This window comes from Nomascus leucogenys, chromosome 9 (genome assembly GCF_006542625.1).
Source record: "Nomascus leucogenys isolate Asia chromosome 9, Asia_NLE_v1, whole genome shotgun sequence".
Taxonomy (NCBI): Eukaryota; Metazoa; Chordata; class Mammalia; order Primates; family Hylobatidae; genus Nomascus; species Nomascus leucogenys.
This window is the reverse complement of record NC_044389.1, coordinates 76,337,371-76,347,091: the sequence shown is the minus strand read 5'-3', so window position 1 is coordinate 76,347,091 and position 9,721 is coordinate 76,337,371. Positions and strand designations below refer to the sequence as shown.

At 36.8% G+C, this 9,721-nt stretch overlaps 1 protein-coding gene across 2 annotated transcripts in view; it reads right to left on the bottom strand.

Moving 5' to 3' along the window:
* Positions 1-837: 837 nt before the first annotated feature.
* Positions 838-9,721, bottom strand: part of GRID2 (glutamate ionotropic receptor delta type subunit 2) — a 1,459,902-nt gene continuing 1,451,018 nt past the window's right edge. For both annotated transcript variants that reach the window (XM_003257534.3, XM_030819132.1), the window contains 2 exons: positions 6,194-6,434; positions 838-3,571 (listed from right to left, as the gene is read on the bottom strand). In XM_003257534.3, coding sequence (XP_003257582.1) covers positions 3,149-3,571; positions 6,194-6,434 — 664 coding nt within the window. In that variant the 3' untranslated portion in view covers positions 838-3,148. The remainder of the gene's footprint in view (positions 3,572-6,193; positions 6,435-9,721) is intronic.

Sequence of the window (9,721 nt, the reverse complement as noted above, 5' to 3'; positions counted from 1 at the left end):
TTTTGTCTTGTAGTGAAATAGCCAGGTTGGTCTAAGTGTTGCAAACCAGGACAAACAGTGGGCCAAAAAACCAAGCATAGACAGAAACAGGAACCGACCTTACTTTTGCCACTAGCTATGGCCCTGGGTAAATAACCCGAGGTACTCACTTTCCCATGTGTAAAAGTGGAATCAGATGATCTATGTGTCCCAAACCAGGAAGGAAGGATCCTAGAGATTTGTAGCCTAGGCTTGGTGAGAGGAGAAGGTGGAGCCTATATTTACAATCCATGAGGACCTATGTTGGTGTGATTGAAGGGGGGCAGAGTTTTAAAAAAGAAGACCCAGTTTACATTTTAGGTTGTCAAACATTTGGGCATATCACAGCATCTTAGCATCTTATTTTCCCTGATTTGTAAAATGAGGTCAATAGTCTAGATCTCTAAAGTTCCTCTTAGTTCCAATATTCAAAGAATTATTCTGGATGGAACTTTAGAACAATAGAGAACTATTTTTTTTTTACTGAATTATGTTTTCAAAATACATTTTCAGATACATATCCCTTAGGTGTGTTAAATGCTGGAAGAATTAAATATTATTTTTCAGATGCAGGAAAACTATTAGAAATAATCTTAGAGGCTAAATTCCCAGATTAATAGGTTCAGCATGACAAATAGTTCTCTAGCAAAAGTAATTTTTAAGAAATAAACCCTAAGTTCAGTTATTACCCTTAATTTTCTTGTCTTTCTTATGTTTTTTTGATGTAACACCCCCTCATCCTGATATTATCATAATGGTTGCATTGCTTACATGAAACAGGATAAATCTTTCCCAAAAAAGTGCTCACAGAGACATCCACAGAGAAAAACAAATATATTATTGGTTCAAATAGTCTCAAATAGCAGAAAGGCAGTCTCTCATTGATTTAAGACATCACTTAGTAATGTTTTAGAGAGCCATTCATTTTAGCATAGTTCTGCCAGTGAAACTTAATGTGATTTATGCTTTAATTAACTCAGGATAAATTTTTAGAAAAATTTAGTTCAATCTGTGAGAGAGTAAACATTTTCAAATCTTACAGTTAAGACTTCAATAGTATGAGAGCAAGTTTAGAAAACATTTTTATTAGACAAATTATTTAGACAAATTATACACAGAAAGCTCTGTCACTCATAACTGAGGCCTTCAAAAATGTTTTGTGTGTTTGTATAATAGGCGATACATCAAAATAAGCCTATTTTAAATATTGTACATGGTTAACAGTTTGTTGATAGCTAAAATCACTGCAACATCTGGTATGTCCCTATATAGCTTGTTGTAAAGATTTTTTTGTTTTAAAATCAGAGTTGTAAATGAGATCATGAATGTTACAAGGGAAAACAAGTTGTGCATGCACTTATTTACTTGTTACCCTGGAAACAAAATGGTTTTTGCATGATAAGAAATTTTTCTGCCTTACACAGTAGACAATATTTGAAGATTTAGTACAAAACAGTGACAATACAAGATGCTCCCCAGAACAGAATTAGCATCAAAATATAATATATCTTAAGAATATACCTTTTAATTTCTCCTAAAGCAAATCACATAGGTTGATTCCTATATCAATCCTAGCCACAGAATGAGTTAGATTAAAGTAAGTGTATGGCTGCGTAAAAACACAGAATAAGTTCTTGCTTCCTACTTACCACATTTTAATTTAAGGATTACAAACAAAGTTCATTCTACGTTTCTAACAAGTAAGAATGCTACTTTAAAAGGGTTGTGCACAAAGAGGCACTGTTTTTGCTGTCATCCTTCTATATACTTGGCACTAATGTAAAAAATACATAACTCCTCCAAATAGAACTAAATAAAAAAGGGGGTTGAGTTGAGAGCCCATTATGGTTATTATGTTTTCTTCTTTAGGATAATAAATGACAGTAATTTAAGGCCACATCAATAGTTCTTAAGGGCTCCCACCCCTCCCCAAATATCATTATTGTATTGATTGACTTGCTGCTTTGGAAGAGGATTTTTAACCTTCAATGATCTATGTTTCAACTCTTCTAGAGCTCTATGTGCTGTTGTGGATGTGGTTCAGCTAATAGCATTTTTCATTTAGATAATTAATTAAAAGTAAAATGATCAAGGTTAGCTTTATACACTGCTGAATAACAAATGCAAAACCTATTCAAATGAGTTACATCTAGGAACAAATATTAAATTGCCCTGGATGTTTTAATAACAAAAGTATAAAATATTTTCTGTTGGCAAACAATGCGAGTCAGAATAACATTAAAGCAACCTGCCTTTTCTAACTGAAAAGAACCCCTGCACTATACATAGTTCCTGTATACAATACTTTTGTTCAAACTAAAGCTTTATTAAATGAATTGCAATAGTAATGGCTGCCTTTTTATATATATACACATTATATAGGTGCATATATATGTATATATATGAAATACTAATTTATTTAACACAATAGAGGCTTCTGCCATATGATAAAGTTTACTGTACATAAGAAAAAACTTTTAATACTGTACAATCACATAAAGGTCATATGCACTGTTGCAGTGCAAGAGTAGTTTTAACTGTAGTCTTGACTGGCATATTAATGGCTTTTTTGTAATCCTACAAAATTGCATTCTTATCTTATGTGGCCTGAATGGTCTTAAAATTGTTTTATAAACACTGCAGGGGTTGCCTTTGGTCCACAGTTAAAGGACACTCAACAGCAGTGGAGCATTGTATGGATGCAGCAGAAGAATGTAAAAAGACTGAAGTTATTGCAATTGTATTTCTAAAAATAGAGAAATGTTACAGAAGAGGCCTTTATGTAAAATTAATCCTGCATATACTTTTAGTATACTCAGTGCACATTTCCTATACTTGATGTACAGTATATGAAAAGCAGACTAATAGGATCCTAGTACACTACCTTCTTGGGGAACGAGTTGAGTAATGATAAAAAGTGGAGGAAAATGTACAGGAAGGGAGGGGGAAAGAGATAAAATAATAGAGGAGAGAGGAGAGGGAGAAGGTGGGAGGAAAAAACTAGAATTGTTACTAATAATTGTGATCTTTTTTTTTTTTAACGTTACATCCATGTTAGTCCCACAATATTACAGTTGCTCCTTGCAAAGGGAGTCCTAAAAAAGAAACAGTGAAGAGATTTGTTTGATGCTCATATGGAGGTGCCTCGGTCTGGATCATTACCCAGATTGAGCCCCAGGGTAGGAGTTGGTTGATAAGGAATAGATGACATTGTTTTTATAGGACTCCTGAAAAAGCCCCCATTAGGTGCCCTGTGCCTAAAAGGGCCAGTTCGGTGCTCAGGCACGTTGCCAAAAGTGAAACCAGAAGCAGCTTTAGCTGACAGTGTGCGGCTAAGAGTCTGGATCTGCTCTGGGATAAAGGTTGTTGTGGTAATATGAGTGTTCCTGAAATCACTGATTTGCTCCAGTGCTTGTCGTGTTGGCAAAGTGTCAATGTCCAGAGGGGTCAAATCAATTGACGAGGTGGAAAACTGTTTATGGGGGCTGTCGTCATCTGTGCACAAGCTATTTACACGTCTATGGAGGTGCTCCAGGTCAATTTCCTTGTCATCCTGGAGATGAAGAAAAAGAAAATAAGGTTCTCATCAGTACTAGCTTTGATGGTTAAAAAAAAAAAAAGTAGTTCAGCAAACATGTAATTAACTGAACTTTGGGGTTTATTCATTTAACAAATATTTATTGAGCACCTAGTATGAGCCAGGCACTGTGCTAGGTTCTGGGGGGTTCCAATTCTGAGATAAGATTATCTACAATAAATATTTTTCTTGCAGTAAAGGTTTTAAGGTGATCATATGCCACATGCAACTACAAAGATATGGAAGCAGTCGATGGGTGATTGCCATTCTATAAAAGACCCAGCAAAATTGTACCAATAGAAAGTATGGTTTTGGCAACTCTACCCCCCACCTTTTCTTTATACATGCTTCCTCCCTTTTCAGGGTGTCTCATTCCAAGTTAAATTTTTGTTCCTTTCAACCACTTACTCCTAACCTTAAGTTTCCATTCTTGAAAAAAAAATGATATAGTAAGCTATTTCATACTAAAGCGTTAGTGACTGTTAAAGTGTTATTTCTTGTAAGCCAAGGATATGTGAGATTGTTTAGAGAGAGCAATACTCAACACAAAATAATTTCTAATTGAGGGATTTTATGCACTTAAGGTATCTAGCACCTGAATCAGTCAATATTGTGAGGTCAGTGAGATATTTAGGGACCCCTTCAAGTCAGGGCACGTGAGTGATAGCTTTAGTTTAGGGCCACCTTTATGCTAACTGACCTCAAAACCAAAGACGCTTTAAGCTATGCTAATGGCGTCTTGGTAAGAAGGCAGTTAATAAACAAAAACATAAGTAAAATCTCAGATTTTTGGAATTGAAACCAATTTATAAGTTCCTTATATTTTTCACTAAAAGTGAGTATTAAAGCCCAATATTTGAGAAATAAAACTGGAAGGAAATAAAATTATTCTTGTTATTAGTCTTATTTATATTCAAACTCAATAAATTAAATTTATGAGAATTTAAGATATCTATTAATCATAAGAGGAGAAAATATTTTTTCATAGGATCTGGATTAGCTGTCACAAGTTAGAATGGAGTATGTATTTTTTTCATCGTGCTATTATAGTGTTCCTCAGTGAAAAACATTTTGATGTGCATCACTGTTTTTCCTTCTCCCTTCTCATTTCAAAATTCGATAAAAAAATCCATTAATGTAATATTATCACTGAGACTTTAGAGGATTGAGACATATAATTTTATGGTTTCCACAGCAACTGTAATGTAGTCATCCATGAACAGATATAATAATGCAAAATTTTAATATCATATATAGTAATTCAAAATATAAGGAGCTTGGGGAGTCCTTACTTTCCAGATTTTTAAAAATATGAAGTCTCAGCTATAATGTTGCATTAATGTGGTCTTTTGCATTGAATCAATGTCAACAGAGATACCAGAAGCTTATTCCACATAGAAAACGCTACAATAAGACTTGATTAATTTATAATTCATTCTTCACGTATTTAGAATGTATGCTCATTCACACAGGTAGGAAGCTAAAATTCATCTTTGCTAAAGCCAAGCTTTTCCTTATAAATGATGCTGATCAATTTTGCATATAAGGTGATAAGAAGGAATCCTTACACTACTTTTGAAATCACCCTGTTTGAAAAAATACATTAACATGCAACAATTCATATGCAAATGAGAAGCCGTATTTATTGTGCATTAAAGCAGATCCTTTCAGGAGTTGCCTCAGGCATCAGTTAGTCAGCCAAGTTCTAGTTATAGAAACTTTAAAACTTTCTTTGAAGCTATCCATCAAATAAAATCGTTTAGCAAATTCAGATTGGTTTTTGTTTCAATTTGTGAAGCTTTAGTGAATATGACTTCATTAGTTAAAACATTTTCACCCCTTTGGGCCAATGGAAATGAGATAAATTAATCAAGATGTAACTTCAGATTTTCTTTAATTTATAAGTCTCATATTTCATGATGAAAACAACGCTCAGGCCACTATAAAAGACATATGTGTAATTCTGTAATTATTCTTTCACATATCGAGATAAAATTTAATATGGCCCTGAAGTTAAGCTGACTGCAGAGTAAAGGAGAAAAATTGAAATTTGGATGTTTTCATGATGTGGATTTTGGATTTGATAAGCTTGGGGCCATCGACAAGCTTCTATAGATCTACATGAGTAGAGACGGAGGCAGTCACTAGTGGTGAAGAGAAAATTCTGATCATTTTTATTACAGTATTGTATTTTTGGGGAGATAGTCTTAGAGATATGAAGAATTTACTTACAAGTTAAACAACTAAGTGAAACAAAATGGTAAGTATCTCTGTGAACTGGTCAAAGGAATCATGGCTTTTAAAAATCATTGAATTAAAATCTTTTCTGAGATTTGAGAGCATTTCAAAGCCCATTATGGTATATGAAATTCTAAGTCTTTCAAACACTACAGTCTCCTCTTCATTGATCTGTGGATATCCTAAAATGGAATCGATATTGATCTTACCAATTCTTATATTTTACAACTTTACTGTTAATCTTCAAAGAATGAAGAAACAAGGACCACCCCCAACCCATTATCCTCCCTGGGATCGTCCTCCCTGGAAATACAGCCTGCTTGTTGATTCAATTTAGAGCCAAATCTCTCAATCAAGTACCTCTTTTGATGGAACCCGGGAGCCTTTCCTCTTGTTCCACCACGTCTCCAGCATGGCTATGAAGCAGGAGAGGACAATTCCAGCAGCCAGGATACAAAAGACCCCTGCAAAGCTCTTTATGTCCAGGGCGCCTCCTTTCTGCTTTGTGTCCACTGAGGAGTACAGGTCACACTGGCCATTCTTAGGCCACCATTTGTGCTTCAGGATGTCCATGTCACCATTCTGCTGAAGCTCCAGGATCCTTGGGATAAAGAACATAAGCCTGTGTTATTACAGACATAGTCATCGCCCTAGTTCACAACACATCCATTTATAATCCCACCTCTGTAGGATGGTGGCTGTCAAGGGGAAATGAATATGTAGATCTGCTTGTAGATGGAATGCTAGGAAACAGAAAGTCATCATTGCTTTGATTCTACAGACAGCATTGCACCACACTGCTTTCCTCTCTCTCTTCACCCATCCCGCCCTCCCATCTTCCTCTCTCCTTTTCTTCCTATTCTTCTTCTTCTGGTTTCACCCTATAATTCTAGATATTTTCCTCCTGGTTTGCTGCAGTGTGTTTTTACAATCATATTTCAGAGGCACTGTTTTTATATGCTTTCAAGTTGTTGCAGTTCTGTGTCCCTTTTCTACATTCAGAATGATACTCTGGATCTTAATGCTTTTATGAAGAACGTTTTGCTGCTTAGAGCAAGATGCTGGCATAATGTCACCCAGCATATGCTACACACAAAGAAATTCAATTAAGAAGACCTATTATTTAACACAGTGTGAGAGAAAGCCTTGGGACAAGTTTCAAGTTGATAAAATACATCTTTTTTGGTTTTTCGCACAACTGATCTAGTTTCCCTTTTAATGCCAAAGGGGAAGTAATCTTACCTTAGAAAACAAGAAGAAAAGCTGACCAGAGGCTTTCAGAAGTAGTTAAATTCCAATAGGAAAAACCCTCTTCTTTTTCTGCTGCTGCTTCTTTTTCCCCTCCCCAGAGTCTGAGGGTAGCTGCAGACTGCAGCTTTTTAAAGTGTGTTTTTCATAGAGGAATTATTCTCAATTCCCAGTGCTTCTTAGGCTCTACCTGAGGCCAGCCTAGATGTGGCCCTCGTCCAGCTATGCCCTTTTTCACAGGGCAAGGAAGATCATACCAAGGCTGTGTGCCCATACAGAGTGTGCATCGTCCTCTGGGTTCCCTGGAATTTCCTGGCCAAACAGCTTAGTGCTCTTCCAGGGCCTGCCAGGCCTATTCCCAGGGTTGTCCTCCTGGCAGAAGATCTTACAGCCATGGGTGCACCATAGCTCTACAGGGTGGAGTTTGTAGAGAGTGTGGACAGAGCTCAGATGAGTGAGCTCAGGTGTATACAGCTTTGTGTAGGAGACACTTCAGTGTGCAAGATGGAGCTGCAGGTGGAAAGAAAGGGCCCCAGAGCCCTGTGCTCCTGGGTCAGTGCCGACCTCCTGGCTAGTCACGTAGAAACTTGAACCTGGCCTCCTAGGGGTCATGAAGGTATATTTGTCCAGATAAGAACATAGAATATATTATATCAAACAGGTTTTAGTTAAATGCATAATTTTTACATAATTAGACTTGGGGTATGTGAACCTATATTTGTACTCTTGCCCAAGGTCTTGGATTATTTGGGATGAGACTGCTTAAAATTTAAAAGAGTTCAGAGAATGGAGTTTCAGTGACCTTTTTACCTGTTTCATGTCATCCACATGGCTAGAAGAACAAGCAACACGATAAAGGGAAGAAGATTTTGTGCATTGGAAGTTGGGTCAGTGTTTAATCTGAGGTAAACTAGAGTGAGACCAGTCCTTGAGGCTCTGGTAGAGGGTTGGTCTCAGGTCCCTGTCATCTCTCCCAAACATTCCCACAGCCTCAGCTCTGGTGCCTCGTGCCGGCACTCCAGGACTGAGACTGTACTGAAACCTCCCCCACAACCTGGACCTTTTCTGCTTGCTTCCTATGAAATGTATCTGTCTAGAGTGCTGCTCTAGAAGAGCAATTAATTTGATTAATTGAATTTACTAAAATGATTATGAATATTAATGGGTTATATGTCACCCTTATTCCAGCTTCCATTCCAGAAAAAGCCATTTGCATTTCCAGAATTTCCAAAAGTGCGTTTCACAGCAAACTGATACCTACAAGGCCTCTGTGTGATTATTAATTCTGAGAAACACACTCTTGGGAATTTACAAAGATGTCAGCCTATTGAAGACTCTCAGAAGACCAGCAGAAAAGAAAACTGCATGATTTTGTTTAACTCAGCATTTCCCAAACTTATGACCTTCATTCCCCTTCTCTCATTTTGCTCTCCAACTAACAGGTTTAAGAAATATACATGGCAAATAATCTCTTGATCCAAAGAAGCAACTACTTGTAGAAATTTCCAGCACTGTGTTAGGCAACACACAAAGATGTAATCATGGTATCAAAATTACTTTCCTGGCCTCTTCATGAATATCATTTAAGTGATGTTGGTATTGCTAGTCAATAGGTGTAAAGCTTCAGTTATGCAAGAGGGAAAAGTTCTTGAAAACTACTGTACAACATTGTACCTACAGTCAACAATACCGTATTGTACATTAAAAATTTTAATAGAATAGCACCCATGTTAAGCATTCTTACCATAATAACAAAAAATAATGGCACATCCCTTAGGTATTTGCCCATCTAAATTAGGCTCTAGGTAGTCAGAGCACCACTGATTACCTTGGAGAAAAAATTTAGTCATCTTTGAACAAATAATTCTTTTTAAATTTGAGTTTATAAGTACTTGCAGATATAAAAGGCAACTACAGCAACACTTGCTTAATGAGAATACATCTGGGCACAAAATGAGATCCTGTTTCCCTGCTCTCCTATTTGCATCACGCCATATTGGTCAGTAGCCAAGTGATATGGTTTGGCTCTGTGTCCCCACACAAATCTCACCTTGTAATAATCTCCACGTGTCATGTGCAGGACCAGGTGGAGATAATTGAATCATGGGGGTGGTTCCCCTCATGCCGTTCTTGTGATAGTGAGTGAGTCTCACGAGATCTGATGGTTTTATAAAGGGCTTCCCCTTTGCTCAGCACTCATTCTCTCTCCTGCTGCCTTGTGAAAAGGTGCCTTCCACCATGACTGTAAGTTTCCTGAGGCCTCCCCAGCCATGGGGAACTGTGAGCCAATTAAACTTCTGTCTTTATAAACTACCCAGTCTTGGGTATTTCTTCACAGCAGTGCGAGAACAAACTAATACATTGTGAAAGTGTAAGAATTTTCCTTCATGGCACTTATCATCATTTATAATTACTTGATTAGTCTGTTGCATTTTCGAGAGTGTGTACTCATCATCCTCCATATAGCCTACTACAGAGCAGGTGCATATTTATTGATGGAATATACTCAACACAGTTTTTGGTAAATGAATCCTAAACTCTGATCTCAGATCCTATTCTTTTTTCTTACCATTGATGCTGTTTTCTAATTTATTCCATTCCTGTTTTATTCATCTATCCATTTAATAAACAGTTGAAGAA